The sequence below is a fragment of the Phyllostomus discolor genome, chromosome 1, assembly GCF_004126475.2.
Source record: "Phyllostomus discolor isolate MPI-MPIP mPhyDis1 chromosome 1, mPhyDis1.pri.v3, whole genome shotgun sequence".
Lineage (NCBI taxonomy): Eukaryota > Metazoa > Chordata > Mammalia > Chiroptera > Phyllostomidae > Phyllostomus > Phyllostomus discolor.
The window spans coordinates 199,424,642-199,441,876 of record NC_040903.2 but is presented as its reverse complement, the minus strand read 5'-3'; the positions used below and the strand labels follow the sequence as shown (position 1 = coordinate 199,441,876).

The 17,235-nt window shown below is 44.8% G+C and overlaps 1 protein-coding gene across 1 annotated transcript in view; it reads right to left on the bottom strand.

The window, feature by feature from the left end:
• NRXN3 (neurexin 3) overlaps positions 1-17,235 on the bottom strand; it is a 1,487,232-nt gene that overhangs the window by 1,369,138 nt on the left and 100,859 nt on the right. Inside the window, 2 exon segments of the mRNA XM_036018906.1 lie at positions 278-289; positions 3,162-3,191. Of these exon segments, the coding sequence (XP_035874799.1) occupies positions 278-289; positions 3,162-3,191 (42 nt within the window).

The following is a 17,235-nucleotide window of genomic DNA, read 5'->3' as shown; positions in this document are numbered from 1 at the left end:
CCCCATCCCTTCTAGAAACAGCACACCATAACGGACACACATCCTCCTGGACTTAGTAGGAGGTGGGCCAACTTGGAGTCATCCCCAACCATCCCACGTGAAGGGCACTGAAGGGGAATGATAGCATTGGCTTGTTATTTATTGTTTTAAGTTGTTCTTAAAAGCACTAAGTTATCATCTGCACTGTATTCATCAAAATCAACAATTCCCCTTGGATACATGAATATTTCAGAAGGCAGATTGATTGTTATAATAATAAAAATAAAATGATCACTACCTTTACTTCTACCTACAGAAATGAAGTGGAAGGTCCAGTTAAGTAGAGGAAACAGGGTGTCCACCATGGAGGCGGTGAGAAAAAGAGAGAAAGAGAGAGTAGGGAAAGTAAAACGTCAGGACACGGCAGACGCACAAAGAAATGTTAACACATAACTAAAACCCGTAACAGTAACGGCAGCAGCACCACAGTATCTTGAGAAGGCAGCACAAAAACAAACCCACAATGTGAAGCTTAAACAAGCCATAAACACAGTGACCTGCTTCCACCTGTGTCGTGTTTAAGCTTTCTCCCATTGATTTCTCCTGCTCCATCCTTAGAAACATGTCCCAGTCTGCATGCACAAGCACTGCACAGCCACATGTATGTGAAGTTGCACGCACTTAACCAATCCAAAATTGGTCCGGGAACATCTCAGGGAAGCCAAGTTCTCCTGTATTTTCCCAACATTAATATGAGCCATGAGGACCAAGGCCGTAACATACATGAGTAGGGCGTACACACACAACATACATCAGTATTTCCACACATACTTATGTACATCAAAAACAAATTCTGGAGGTTCAGTGGGAACCAGACAGAAATCTCCTCCTTTCGTGTTGAAGGAACAAGGAGAAGGAAAGGAGTTATTGGGGGGAAGTAGAGTTGGTTTTTCAGGTAATCATCACAAAGGTGAGAACAGACAAGGGGCTGGGAGATAAGAGGAGGAATGCAGTTAAAGGACCTTCTTAGAAACAGATTAAACTGCCAAGCTGCAACTTAAAATCTCAATGGCATTGACCACCTAGAATTATTCTGCATCCTTTCCTGAAAACCTCTCTAAAGAGTAATTTACAATATTCATGTCTGTCACTATTTTATTGCCTAAAGACTCAGAAAATACCTGACTTAACCCACAGAGTATGTGTACGCTGGTGTGCCTGAGTTCTCTACTCATGCACACACCAATCTGGGTGCACAAAAGGAGTTTAGCAGTAAATGGAAAATGGGGCATGTTGTACACTGGAGGTTCTCCACGTGCTTTTCATACCATTGTTAGGATTTAGCCCTCCAGAACACCTGTGCTGCATCAGTACGTCTGAAATAAGTCTAATTACGATTAAAGAAGTTCTCAACAGCCTATTGCATCTACCTGGGCCCCATTCTATGACATCGGCCATATGATGCTCTCAGACCTCCAAGACACTATACACACTGGGAGGACCCCTAAAGGGCAGCTGGGATCACAGGTAAGAGAATGTAGAAGAGGGTCTTCTCATCAGGACTCTGAGGGCCTGCTTCTCCTAGTGTAACTTACTCTCAAAGCTGGGCCAGCAAATTCCAGCACTTCATAGAGCTCGGGTCCACCCACTTTGCAGAGTCAGGCTTGACTTTCTCACACTACCTGGCCACTAGGTCAACACCAGTGTGTTGTCCCCTACTCATATCCACTTCATAGTTATCTGCCGTAGGCAGATACTTCACCTGCAAGAAGAAGAATAGGGAGGCCTCATCCCAGCCTGTTCCAGAGCTCCATCTCACACTGGAAAATGTGCTGACGTCCTCCCTCCAGCTCTGTCCTTTGACATCTGCTCTATACCAGACAGTGACTTCATTGAAATGTCTGGGGTCCATATTGTGGATCTTGGCGCAGGTCTGGAGGATACACTTCTATGGGAAAAGTGTGCTTCCTTCTTACCCTGCCTTATCAAATTAGGATGCCCTCCATTGTCCATCTCTGCAGCTACCTGGATGCCATAAACAAATTTCTCTCAGCCCTAGGTGTTTCCTTGATCTGATCATACTTCCCTTTGTGGCAACACTATCTGGTAGATCCAATGTAAGGGTGTGTGGGGAGGGAGGAGCCTTTCAATGCTGCCTCACCTCCCTCAAAAGAGGAAAACAAGGAACTACCTTTCCTTCCCCTTTTCTTTGGTCCTTCAGAAGAGGCACTGAGTCCTGTGTGTATTTTGAGAAAAAATTTAAAAAACAGATGAGAGAAATTAAAGTACGTCCTTTTGTGTCCGGGCAAGGCAGGTAGCCCAATCTTGCAATCATCCCAAGGCTCAGAAGGAACACAATAGTAGCAATTGAACAGTGAAGGAAAAGACAATTTTAAGTAGGCTTCATTCTCAAATCCTGATTTAGGCTGATAATGTGGAAAATTTTTATTTAGAAGAAAAAAGCTTCATTCACAGCCCACCCAGTGCTTAGCTGAGCTGAATTTCCTGCACAGTTCATTCCCTGCATATTTGAATATTTTAGGTTGCAGATGCTGAATTTACAGATCTTTATATGCCGTTTTCTTCAGGGTGTATAATGAGTTAGAATCCTGCCACGAGGACATTAGCATGTTCTCTTGGTGGTTTTTGCTTTTGTACAAAACTGAAAACAGTCAGCCCCCAGGGGCTTCCATTCACCGCCAGGGACTGAAAGTCATTACAAAGGGCAGTGGGGATGGAGGGGAAGGCGAAAAGCAAACCTTACTCAGAGTGACATTCAGGGAGAAGCCCAGCTCCTCTCCCTCGACCCCAGCATGGGGTGTGGGGAGGAGCAGGAGGAAGTTAACCGCTCTATTGCTCTGCAATGAGCTTCATTCACCCCCATTATCGACACCGTCATGCCTTGTTTCATGCTTCCCTCTCGGAGACAGCCCTGCAGGGCCAGCGCCCTGATGACAAACGGCACGGAATGGAAAAGCCAAGGAGATGATGGGGGTGGGAAACCACGATGCATCGGGAATGGCGCCCCCACCATGGAGTGGCTCTGCCGTCAGCCTGGCCCACGACAGGAGGAGCAGGCAGCAAATGGCCTGCCAGCGATGATAAGGTTCCGAGTCACCAGCCATAGACACGAAGGCAAGCAATTTGGACAGCTGGAGCACCGCAAGCAAAAACGCACCTACCTTGTTCACTCATCATGAGGTGGGAGAGGCCTTGAGGAAGGAAAGGGGGAAGAGGAGAGGGAGAGGAGAAGGGGGAAAGAAAGAAGACAAAGTTAGAATTCTGAATGCAACGCCATCTTCTCTTAATTCTTGAGTGGAAGGAGGGGTGGCAGAGCACACATGTGCTCATGCAAAAGCACTGCCACCCGCCTTCCTGCTGGGCACAGGAAGGCCAGCTCTCTAGGCCAGTAAGTCTAGGACAGGGTTTTGCTTGCCGAACTGCTCTGGGCCTCATTGCGAGAACTTCCACCCTTGTTCTCTGCCATAGGGAAGGCTTGAGACAAATCTATTACCAGTGAGGCCCCTTGGGGAAGAGAATCCAAGTACCAGGCAAAGTAGGTTTCTTTCTTTCTTTTTTTTTAAATTGCTTTTAATAATACATGGTCACTGTAGAAACTTCGGAAAATTCAGAAAAGAAAATAATTAGTTGTAATCTCACCATCCACAGATAACCATCCAGCTTTTAGTTTTTCTTCAAGATAGCAGTCCTCTCCCACAAAGAGTGAATGACACTGAACACACCAAGTGGGTTCCTGTGTGCCTGAGTTACACAGACAACGTGAAACTGTTTCCTTTATCACCCTCTTCTTAACTCAGTGACAGCTACACCTGTCCTCTGCTTTTCAACCACCCTCTTTTCCTAGAAAGTCCCCCACCCTTGATCAGGGAGGCCGAGCCCAGCACTGAATGGGTTAAAGAAAAAACCAAAATACCAATAAATAATGAGCACAACCTCTGGCTATAGCACAACCTCTGGCTATGTTCTTATGGAAATCAAACAAGGTTATTAAGAGCTCATTACTTCAAGGGAAGTATAAGCCCTGATAACTGTATTAAAAGAAAAGATTTCCAACCGGTAACCAAGAGCATCAGTTATTTGCCCTTCCATAGCTTTTATTATCACAAGGGATATTTTAGAAAATCCAGATCACCCTAGAGAACCTTTACCCAGAGTGAAATTTAGGGATATAAGGGATTAATAAGGGAGAAAAACCTCTAAAGTATGGAAATCTCTAAATGTTTTTGGAGATTACTAGTGATTTAGAAAAGTAATCAGAGGCAAAAAATGGGTCAAGTAACTGACTTTTAAAGGATCAATGATATATTAAATATATAGATAGATACAAGTGCCATAAATGTCACAGAGCCTATTTTTTAAACAAATGTTATTAAACTGTAATCATATTTTAAATGTATATTTCTGGCATTCATTTCTTAAAGCCTAGAATTAATACTCATGGAAGAATGGGTTCATGCCAAAGCAAGTCATTCTCATGATTTATTTTGTTAAAAAAATTAACTTTTGGTCTTCCTTTTTTTTTTTTAGAGGGGATAGTAGAGGCAGAGAACAATGAGCCCTAGATTTGGCTAAGAGAAATGTCGGCAGAAGTCACTCTTTCAAAAATGCCTGATATTCCTGGACCGGCCATAGCCTTCAGCATCCACATAAAGAGCACCAAGGGGCAGGGTCTGGGGCAGGCAGGTACAGTAAGTGTAAAAATAAACTGCAACACAGAACAAGTGTGTGAATTCCGTAGGTGACTATTCATAAGAGGGCTTAAAATGTTAAGAAATGAGAATAAGGAAGACCCAAGGAGATACCTACGAGTAAAATAGGGGGCTAAAGCTACAAGGAAAACAATACTTTATTACATACTTGAAACTTGCTAAGAGAGCAGCTCTTACATGTTGTCACCACAAAAGGAATCGTAATTACAGGATGGGATGAAGGTGTTAGCTAATGATGTGGCGATGATCACTGTGCTATATATAAATAGATAAAATCAACACATTGTACACCTTTAAACTTATAACGTGTTATATGTCACTCTTATCTCAATAAAGCTGGGGGAATTTAAATTTTTTTAATTAAAAAATTAAAGTGCAAAGATTTTATACCTGTGATTCAAGATGTTTGGCAGCTGGGAAAAGGAGAGGAGAAGCAGGGTGGATTAGTCTTTATCTAACCCAAGTAGATATTTCAAAAATTTACCCATTGAAGAGTAAGCAGGATATTTGGTAGTCAGAGGGTACTCTACGCCCTGGAGAATACCCCTTTATGTGCTACAAATGTGTTCCTTTAAAGCAATATTTCCCAAAGTGTATTTTACTGACCACCTACATCAACCACATGAGGGTGCTTATTGACAATGATGATCCTGGGCCTCACCCCAAATCTAATGAATTGGAGTCTTGGGGACGAGTTGGGGAAAAGATCTGGATTTGAAACAAGTTGCCCACGTGATTCCCATGTTTACAAGAACTTGAGAGCTACCCTTTAGAGTGGCATATAAATCAAATTTTGGTAAATTGTATGATAAATGCAGTAAGATCTATTGGATATTTAATGGAACCTCGCAGTGGATCTTTTTGTAAAAGGAAGACTACTTTTAAAATGCAAATAACCCACCACCTGTGTCTTTAAAATTCAAATATGTACTTAGCAGGTTTTATTAAGCTACATATGTAGTTGCAGCATTGCCACTCAAATAAAATGTTCATATTATTCAACTTATAAAAATCTAAAGTAGAAAAATTAGGCCAGGAATGCAGGTCTGAGATCCTGATGTTAAAACCTTGGCATTGTAGGCAATAAAGCAAAAAAAAAAGACATGAACGGTAATATGTAAGAAAAAAAAAACTATCATGAGGCAGCAGAGAAACTAAGTAACCATAATATGGCTTGTGTTTTTTATTTTGTTTTTTGAGAAGGGAATTTTATTCCACTTTCAAGAGCTTTTATGTCAGTATCTTCTCTTGCACAAATGTATCCTCACAGCCTGCAGAGTTAAGAACTGGAAAACAAGAATTCCAGAGACTCCAGATCTTCTCTGAGATTCTATTGCTAGGCCCCTTGTACCTCAAAACACTCCTACTTGCTGCTAAAAATCTTAGGCCCCCAAAAGTGAATGCAAACACAACAATCAATCAACCAAAAGATTCAAGTAGCTACTAAATGCAAAGACTGGGCCAGGCAGTGGGGATACAAGCTAGTATGGTACATGGTCACTGACCTCTAGGGCTTTAGAGTCTCTATGGGAGGGTGTGTGTGTTTATATTTATACAAACATGCACCAGATACATATCCTGCTACATGAGAGTGGAGTGCAAGGGTTAACAATTCAGGACTTCAGAGCCAGATTTGAATCCCACTTTTATTACTTTCTAGCTTTTGACACTAGGAAAGTTGTTAAACATCTCTGCGCCTTGATTTTTCTATCTGTGAAACTTGGATAATAATAATGCCAAATTCATAGGTTGTTTTGAGGGTTAAATCAATGAATATATTCAAAGCCTGTACATAAGAAAAGGTCTCTGGAGGAAAGTGAAATTGTAATAGGGTTTGAATGATGATTTAGGCTTTGGATAGATGGAAAATATTCCCAAGACCACAAAGTACACTTGTAAGAACTTTCCTGTCCAACTTTCCGGAAGGACCTAGGACACTGCCAGGCACATGGTAGGTATGTACACTTATAAATAGTTCATATAAGAAAGAAGTAAGCCCTGGCTGGTGTGGCTCAGTGGATTGAGTGGGGGCCTGTGAACCAAAGGGTCACCAGTTTGATTCCCAGTCAGGGCACATGCCTGGGTTGCAGGCCAGGTCCCCAGTTGGGGTACACAAGAGACAACCGGGCATTGATGTTTCTGTCCCTCTCTTTCTCCTTTCCCCTCTATCTAAAAATAAATAAATAAAATCTTAAAAAAAAAGTAAAGGGTGAGCTTAAGGATGAGAAAATAGATGGAGCCATTGTACAGACATCTTGAGTTTTAAGGCTGCAGCTGATGGGAGACACTGAGGGTTCATGAGCAGAAGAGTGACCCAGGGAAAGTGATGCTGGGTAAGATTGTTTGGGCAATGGTGTGGACAGGAGGAATTCAAGGGAAAAGAGGTGGAGGCAGAAAGATCACTCACAGGCAAGGGCCTAAATTAATATTATGGCTGCGAGGTGGAAAAGGGAAAAAGCCGATTCAACAAGCTTTGGGTGACAGAGGAGATACTTTAGGGGAGGAGCAAATGGGAGACTAAGTGAAGCATTGCAGGAAATGGGAAGGTGGAGTGGCGTAGGGAGATGGATTTGGGGTGAGCACAATAATGACTTCTGTGTCTTAGACATGATGAGTTGAAGAAACAGAGGAATCGCTCAAGCAAAAATGTCTAGGGTGCATTTAACAGCGTAGAACTGAGATTTGTGAGAAAGCCAGGACAGTATAAGGGAAGAGATGTCTGTGCCCATGTAAGTGAATGAATCCTCAAAGAATAAGGGGCTGGAGCACTGGGTCTTAGTCTGGCAGGGCTGAGGAATATGAAGATATCCCGGAGGGTTTCTTTATTTTAAAGCATATTCAACATTAAAACAAAATTTTATGTTAAAAAGAAACTATGTGTCTTTTCAATATACAGAAAATAATGTTCAAAAAATCTTGATGGAGAAGGCCATAATTAGTAAGGAAGAACAAGGAATCTAGGCTGGTGTGTGTTACGTGTATGGTTGATGAGGAAGGGAAAAGGAAGATAGGCCTTCTCATCAACCTCAGACAGAGGGCATAAATGCGTATCAGCAGCTGACCCTCAGGCCACACATGCAGCCCTGGGACCGGCGCCCTGGCTGGGTTTGAAGTCTGGCATTTATTTTGGGCCTGACGTTCAACTACTGCTGAAAGACAAGACACAGACTGGAATGGGGGCTCAAGGAAGCAAAGGGGACCACAACTTTCCAAAACAATCTCACTGTGCGTTCTGGGTTTGCACAGATCCTCAACTAACACTCAGAAGCCAGGTCCATAAAAGTTTACCCAATGGTGGGTAGGAAACAGGAGGTGGGCTTGGGTGACTCTTTGATAGGCAGGATTTTAAAAATTACCAACACAGAGGGGAAGGGTTTTCAGGAACAACTACAAAGGACACATGGACAAAACCAAGGAGTGGGGCTGGAAGCAAGGGAGTGAGGTGGGTTTGGCAGGGGTGGAGGAATGATGGGGAGATAAATGCAGGCAACTGTAACTGAATGACAATAAGGTAATTTAAAAAAAAAATGCCAACACAGAATGCTATGGAACTACAATGCCTTTTTAAAAAATAATTATAAAAAACTAGAAAGCAACAGAAGTGTCACCAGTCTAGATGTCACACTCCACCCTGACACAGTGCTACCCCACCTGGATCCAGGGACCCTCCTGGATCCCAAGATGTCTTCTATTTTCTACCCTCCCCCTCACTCTTTCTGCAGCTATCTTCCGCCCTTCTTCTTCTGCCTGTCTATGTGTGTGGTGCACAAGAACAGGAAGAGAAAAAGATCACCAGTAGGTAAGACATTCAGAGTTGAAATTGCCTTAGAACAGACTGCAAATCATATGTAAATTACATGCAAAATATACGTATGGCTCTCTAAACTGCATTACATCCTTTGGGCAAATCCCCATGGAGATGGTTGCTTTGCAGCTTGGGAGAATGAAAATGGCTATGAAAGCAAAGTCATTTGTGAGCGGCTGTGGCCATCATGAAGCCTGTTATGAGAATGGCTAACACAGAGAACAGGAACAATTTAGTCAAACAGGCATGAGGAAGATGCAATGTTCAGGGACCAGGCCTGAAGTTCAAGGCCTCCATCATTTAAGCTAATACTACTTCCTTCTCAAACCTGTAATATCCCACCCACCTCAGATGGTTTTCAATCCATCTTTCCTTCCTTCACTCTGTCTGGGTAATTGAGGAAAGTATGGGAGGAAGGAAGTCACTCAGGGGAAAAAAATGATTCACGGTGAAAAAAAAAAAAGGAAGTTATCTCTGCCAAGGCTTTCCTTCCTTCACTCTCAGGGTAACTTTTATCGCAATGTAAAAGCTACATATATCATCTCTTTTTCCATACTGAGGCAGGGAAATTAAATGTCAGTAATTGCAGCAAGTGCCAACATTGAATTCTTATGAAGCCACAAGGACTTTTGAAAAGAGTAATTATGTAAAATTGGAAGATAATGAAAGCATTCACCTGAGGTTCCCAGAGGAACTAAGGAGCTAGTGAAGGTAGCAGAGGGTGAGGTCTGATGAAGAGAGTAGCCATAAGTGACCACTTCTGTAAGGTGACCAGGAATGTGGAAAAGAGAGAAAAGAAAAGAGGAAATACCCATCCTAGCATTTTAAGCACTTAAAAGAGAGGAAATTCAGTTAACTTGGCAAAAAGACAGAATTGTAACAGTAGCTAATATTTGTTGACTGTTACCTATGGGCAAGTCATGGCTATGTGTCATCTTATTAAATATAACTCTATGGGATAGGCATTGCTATAATTTTGATTTTACGGATAAAGAAAGCAAGGTCGAGAGCCAAAGTCACACTATGTAGCAAGGGGTGAAGTGAGGATTCTAAACCAACAGATGGGCTCTCTAGGCTGTGATGGTAACCATGACACTAGCTATTCTGTCTAATTCAGTGCTGGTAGAGAAGGAAAGACACGTACTTTAGAGAGCTCGGGAGCAGAAAATAGTTCCTGGACGTGAATTCAACTTCATCCCTGAGCTGGCCAAGCATGAAAGAAGGAGCTCTAGGGGAATGCCAGCATCTTTCCCCCCTCAATTTCCATCCCCAGATCCTACTAAAACATAAAGCCTTTCCTTTCCTAGGTCATTTCCTGAGGGTATTAAGCCACTCTCCTCATTAAACTCAAATCTGAACATGAGACACACTCAGGCTCCTCAGCCATTGACACTGTACTGTGCGTAAGACCATGAGGAAGCCAAGAGAGAGATCTTTCTTCAGTGACGGGGTCGCACAGGGACATGTGAATAAAGGAAGGGCACAGGCATGCAGTCATAGGTATAGGAAGTAGACCACTGTGGGTGGGAGGGAGGGTACAGGGGATGGGGTGAGACTGGAGAGAAGAATGCATAAAGGGAAGAGGCAGGGTCTGGAGAAAGCCTCCACCTGCTTCCACAATTAAGCCTCAGACCAGCCCTTCCTTGACCAGCAGTTTCTCAACTTTCACCATGGACTTTGGCTTCCTTGTTCCATCGGGAGTTCACCAGTAACTGGCAGCAGAGCCTGAGCTTCCTCAATATTTTGATCAATGACTTGGATGAGAACACTCATGGCATACAGTCTGAATGTTGTGATAAACGAAAGCTTAGAGGAATAGCTATTTTGTTAGCTATCAGAATCAGTGTCCAAAAGGATGTCAACAGGCAAATGTGAAATTAAGTTTTAAGGGACAAATGTAAACTCTGGCATTTAATCAAAACCCCTTCAAATCCTCCCAAATAAAAAGAAGTCAATAGCCCCATCTCTTCTCAGCACTGGCTATATCAAACCTAGGGTTTTGAAAACCAAGGGTTCTGAACCCTTGGCTCAGAAAATGGTGCTATATATTAGGAGGGGCATGACCAGGTGGGGTGCATCCAAGGAATAATCAGAATGGCAAGGGCTCTGAAGCAAGTCACATGAAGAGCGGCTGAAGGAAGTGCTACATTCAGACCAACTAAGAGAGAGCTAGATAAAGGCATGAGAGCTGCCGGCAACCTTTTAAAAGTTGCACCTGCAAGACAATGGAACAAGCATATTCCACAATAACAGGCATTCCACAGAAGAGATCCAGAGTGGGATTTTTGAAGGTAACTACCAAAAATTAAACCCAACTCGAAGATTCTGTGCTTCTAATGAACTAAGATGATCTCCAAAGAGGCCAAACAGCTATTGGGTTGAATCATGTGAAACTCCTGATATTTGAGTGGTTTTGACCTACAAAATGACAATTTTGAGTGGTTCAAACTAATTCCACCCATTAAAAGGTAGAAACTAAAGAAAGCTTCAATGACTCACCTAATAGCCTCGTGAGCTCACACTCAGGACCATCACCAGTTTACACATAGATTTTGGCACTTCTGCAAGCCTTGCACAGTACTGGGGATGAATTAAATAGTTAGACTGATGATGATGGTTTTGTAGAAAAGAGCCTGTTGCTAATTTTCCAAGGCAGGTACCATCCAGGTCCCAGCCTCTGGGTGTGCCTTTCTACAATGCTACCATGTTCCATCCTTACTGTGGAGCTCTCTGTAGGATGTCCAACTTAGCTCTAACAGCCTGGTAGCTGAACTAAACAGAAAGTGTTTCTTCGAATGCCACTCATGAATCACTAACAGCTTCTGAATGGCATAACCACAGGGTAGAGGAAAGAATGTTGGCAGCACCTTCCCAATCTATTCGACCTCTTTAGGGGGAAGGAGTAGGGTTTTCTCATGTGGGAATCACAGGGAAGGAAGAGATGAAGGCAATCGTGCTATTCACTCTGAGGATTAAAGGATCAGCAATTATGACTTTTAGCAAAATCTTCCCAAAGAACAAGGAGTCTTTGCTCTCTAATTGTCATGAACTTCTCTAAAATAGCTCTTCATTCACAAATGACATGAAGCAGGAAGGGACACCTGATGTGCTAGATGAAAGAATGATATCCTAATAGATCATAGTGTGCTGGATTTTAAAAAATTCAGGGCTCAATTGAACAAAATCAAAGAACGGTCCCAACTCTAAGCCAAATGAATCATTACACAGTACAGGCAGGGGAGAGAAGGGCTGAGCAGCAGTGCACACGAAACGTTAAAGATTTTCAGTCCCTCTGAGTTCAACTTAAATACTAGTCATTAAAAAATGCTAAGGTGCTTGATGTCATCATTAATAGATGCAAGGAGTCTAGAAAAGGGGAATAATGGGACCACTCTGTCACGAAATGGTTGTGATATATCCACACTACCATAAGGGATGTGGCCATCCTTGTTAGGAAAGGATGTAAAAACCAACAATAAAAAGTTTTTTTTTTTTTCAAAAAACAATGACCTAGATGGGGGGGGGGAAAAAAAAGCCCTCAAAACCCTTGTATAGAATACTCAATGAAACTGGAGATGCTTTAGCCTCCAGTAAAGAAAATCCTTAAAGACAAAAGCACTGTCTTCAAACACTGGAAGTGTAATTAGATCTATTCTGTGAGTCTCCAAGGGCTGGAAGCAATACAGGTGGTGGGAGCTATCGTGACTCAGAGTAAGGGCTTGTGAACATTCAGTGCTGTTATAATGGAACAGAATGGCTAAAGGAGCAATGTGTTCCCCATCACGGCAGGGGTTCAAGCCAAGTCTGAATAAACTCATATGGGAGAGACTCAAAAATTAGGTGCCCAGAGATGCTTGACAGCCTTTTGGGTCCCTTCTATTCCTGAAATGGTGATTCTAACAACCAAGTTTAATAAGCACATATAATGTAGCAGGCAGTGGGGATGTAGACATGGATAGGTTTTCAAAGAGTAAGATGCTCCCTGTCCCTCAACAGCCCACAGCGGCCAACGAGGGACATGTGGAGGACAATACACAGCGGATTATAGTGTATTAGGGCGATGGCTCTACCAGCCCCATGCCCTCAGGTGCCATGGGAGCTCAGATGAAGAGATCATTTACCCCAACCTCCCTTGATGAAGGTGGGATATAAAATAGTGGTTAATGCTGAAACTTTCCAGTCCTTCCACCTTCCAGCTCACTCTCCTTTGAAACAGTGGTTCTCAAACTCCGGTCACATCAGAACCCACTGGATCCCAGTCATTAGCCCTCCAGGCGCTCTGGATGCTCACCAGAGTCTGCAAAAACGAGGCTCTCTGCAATGTAAGCCCTGGATTCGAATCCCGGCTCCGTCTCTTTTTAACTGTAGGATTCCAAGCAAGTTCACCTTCCTGTGCCTCTTTCCTATGAAACATCTGCCTCCCATTTGTAAAATACCATCCCACAATCACTACGACAATCACCAGCAATCGCGTATGGAAAGCACTGAGCACAGTTCACGGCACGTGAAAGGGCTTTCGTGCTCAAATTCATTGCTGTCATTGCTTAAGAGCCTGGGGTATCTAGGCCCTCTCTCCACCCCACCCCCTATCTCCTGCCAACACCATTTCTCCAGTAAATAGGCAGCACTAGCAGCCTGCCTGCCGGGAATCCTCAGATGCCTCCCACCATGGTCCCAGTCAGCTAAGTTACCCCACCAGGGGGCCCACTGTCCTCGGCTCCCAGCTGCTCCATCCCTTCACTCCTCCTGAGGCCTGGCCCCACAAACTGACTACTTTATCCCATCCCCTTTCCAGACTCCCCTAGGCGGGTCTACAGATGGGAGGGGCTCCCTGGCTGCCATAAATAAGCTGTGTGACTTAGCCGGGTTATATGGAAGTTCTACGGCCTCAGTTTCCCCTCCTATACAGGGAAGAAATTGGTCTAGAACAGTTTCTCTTTGGTCTCACCAGTGGCATTGTGAGCAGTACAGATCTTTGAGTGAGACCCTCCTACACATTATAGCACATGTAGCATTCATTGCTGCTTCCTCCTAAATGTCACCAATACGCCCCCTCATCATTGGAGCAGCAAATATAGTCGCCACACATTTGACACTGAGACTACAGGATAACTCTAGTGACTCTTCTCCAGCTCTGACTCTGGCCTTGCCCTCTGAAACCGAGAAACAAAGTGGGAGGACCATAACTAACCCCCCAGTGAGTCTGCCTTGCCGAGGCAGTGAAAAGGAGAAGATGTTAAAAGACCCTAGAAAAAAGGCACCAAGGCCCAGCCCTCTGCTTCGTTCAGTTAGCCAACGCTGGAGACAGGCTGGGGAGCAGCTCGTTATTCGCACTTACTCATCAAGAACTGCTATGGGAGCCAAGGGGGTCTTCCTGGGCCCCAGCCGGGAAATTGGCTGGAAGCTGAGCGCTGTGAGCCCAGCCCAGGGCCCCTTTCCAATCCAATGACGCACAGCAGTTGTGGATTTCCCTACAGCCTGCAGCCCCCACTGAGCTAAGCCTAAAATGGGCACTGAGTAAAGATTGTTTTAATTCCTTTCTATCTCCAGGTGAACCCCAGTAAAAGGCAGCCTTGCTTTCAGAGGTTTGGGGTAAAACTGAGAGCTGAGTCCTGAGCACTATTTATTCATTGAGCAAGTATTTGTCCTGCACCTGTGGCATACTGACTCTTTTCTAGGCCCAGTTCATATAGTAGTGAATAGGAATGTACCTTTGCAGGTAGACGTCCTGGTGGAACTCCCTAGGAGATGTCGCCAGGGCCAGAGACGCCAGGGCTGGCACTGTGCTCCACCACCTTTTACCGGGGTGGTGAGTTATCGTCTCGGAGCCTCACTTCATTCCTGGGTGAAATGGTCTAATGACAGAATCTACCTCCTGGGGCTGCCAAAAGAAGTAAATGATGCTTGCAAAAACTTGGTATTTCAGTGCCAGGCTCAAAATACAAGCTGAATTAACATCAGGTGTTTTTCCTAATAAGTAAGGGAGAAAGGCAAGTGGGACTATTGCCCAAAAGAATAGGGGGGCGGGGGGGAAGACAATTTATTTCAGATACTACTGAGGTTGAGAGCTGTAAGTCTTTAGTAATGAAGAAGAAGGCATTTTCCTGATTGCCACCCCTCAGGGAATCCCAGTCAGGTGGTCTAATCATAGACCTCAGAAGCCTAAGAGGCTATATAGTTCAAACTTAGCACACTAAAGAAAAGCATCCTGAGGCCCAGAGAGGTTACATGACTTACCCAAGGCTACACAGTCCCTGGGCAAAGTGGCAGACCCAGAAGGAGGCAGAACCACAGAGCAGAGATCCCAGATCTGCATTTAAATCCTGATACCTACCATGCCTGCTTGGAACAGGGGCAAAAGATATAACATCTCGGAGCCCCGGGTTCTTCCTCTGTGACGAGCTAGTTGCCTGGCACATGAGGTTCTCTACAAATGCCGTCCCCTTTCTCAGTTACTGGGATTCCTGGGCCTTGCTTCAGAGCACTGGTGGCCAGGATCTAAGTTTGAGGGACCTCTCCACCGTAAACACAAAGATTGGGGTGGATGGGAGAGAATGTGTTCAAGGAGAGGGCAGCAGGTGTGTTTAGGGGGCTTGACGCACGGCAATGAGAGATGGCTCAGAGTTAGGGAGACCATGACACAGGCCAAAGAATGTGTGGCTTTGTTCTTAAGTCTCTCTGAGCCTAAGTGTCTTCATCTGTACCATGGAAACATGCGTGGAAAGGACTGAACAAGATAATTTATGAAAATAATGAATTCATATACTGCTAACTATGTGCCAGGCGCTTGTTCTAAAGACTTGACATGCATGAGCTCCCTTAATCTGCACAGCAGCCCCTTGAGGTCAAGTACCTGCTGTCCCCATCTTATAGATGAGACACTAAGGAAAGAGGGGACACAAAGGAAAGGTAACTTGAACAGGCCATACTGCCGTGCTGGGATAGAGCCAGGATGTTAACCCAGGCGTCTGACTCCGAGTCTGCGCTCTGCAAACTATTTCCATAAGGGGCTGGATGCTAATTGTTCAGGCACTGCAGGCTGTAGGGGGCCTGTCGCAGCCACTCCACTCGGCCTTTGCAAAGCAGCCATAGACAATGCAGAGACAAACAGGTCTGCCTTTGTCCCCACAAAGCTTTATTTAAAAACACTGAAATCCAAACTTATACAATGTTTGTGCTACAAATTATTCTTCTTTTGATTGCTTTCAACTATTTAAGAAGCGAAAAACCATCCTTAGCTCAGAGGCCACGTGAAGTGAGTCAGTGGCCTGGATTTGGCCTGGGAGCTTCAGTTTGCAGAGCCCTGCCTTATCCCAAGCTATCTCGCCCCTCACTACATAAACTGTTATACGGAAAGTGCCTGAACGGTGACTGGCACAGACTAGGTGGTCAACAAGCGTTCCTTCTCTTTCCCTTCCCTAATCTTTCTCCCTCTTAACTCCTATCAGCCCAGAAAGTGGCTATTTCAGGCTGTGCCCAGCAGTACAAAGAACTGGGTTTGAGCAAAGTGGACTGCACCCTCTTCGGTAAACAGCCCTGTCAGCTCCAAAGCAGAGGAGAGTCTGGGAGTTTTAGGTCAGTGTGTCCTAAACTTGAATGAGCATATAGCCGGGGGTCTGTCTGGGGTGAGGCCTGAGATTCCTGTCTTTCTAACAAGCTCCTGGGGGAGTCAGATGCTGCTGGCGGGCTGGGTCACCTCTGAGCAGCCAGCTTCTAGGGCAAATCCTTTCTGTCTATGGACACAAACGAGACAAGTCAGACACTGCCTCCTGACTTTGGGTTTAGAAGTGTCCTCAGGCTGGACTGAGTGACCCCCTGGAGACAGGGTAGGGGTAAGGACAAATAATGAGGTCCCCTCTCCAAGGACAGCCTGCAATGACTTAAACTGAAGGGGGCAGAGATCAAGAGCGGGCAGAAGGAGGCTGGATCAGAGGCCGTCAGTGGCTTTCAGCAACAGCAGACCTCCTTTGGGCGCTGCCAGACAGGAGCCCCTCCTCCCACACTTGCCAGGACTCTGATGGACCGAAGCAAGAGGCCTATTTCCTCATCGGGCCTCTGAATAACTAGGGCACTTCCACAAGGTCACAGTTATTCATTTAAATTCTAGCTCTAATCAGCAGGCAGAGCCTGAGAAATTATTCCTTCTGAGGAGAGAGGCTGTCATTGGAGCATCATAAACAGCCCCTTCTGGCTGAAGAGAGAAGCTGGGGGGAGGGGAAAGAAGGGGTCTCATAGCCCTGGGCCCGGAGCTCTTCCTAGCCTCCAAATTCCTCCTCTAACCACCCACTCCACCTCTACCTTCAAATGGCTTTTTCTCCTCTTGGCTGAGAGTTCGGGAACACACTGGAAGAGGGCTGAAGGCTTGACACTATAGCAGGTCTGGGACAGTCCCCTGCTGCCCTACAGGCAGCCCAGGAGACCAATGACAAATCCCAATAGGCCAGGAGCTTGAGAAAAGTGCCAGATAGTGGTCCCTTCCAGGCCATGAATGGGTCCCATGGCCTTGGAGCTGTCACTTCACCTCCCCGGGCCTCAGTTTCCTCCTCTGAAAAGTCACAGCATTGCACCTCTTGGACCGAATACCCATTAAGCCCCAACATGTCTTGAGACCCTAAAGACTCACAATGCTCCTGGTGCTTGTGGTCACACTTTCCACTCAACCAACATGCCCGAGGTCCTACCATGTGCTGTGTACTACGTAAGCAAACACGGGCAAGATGT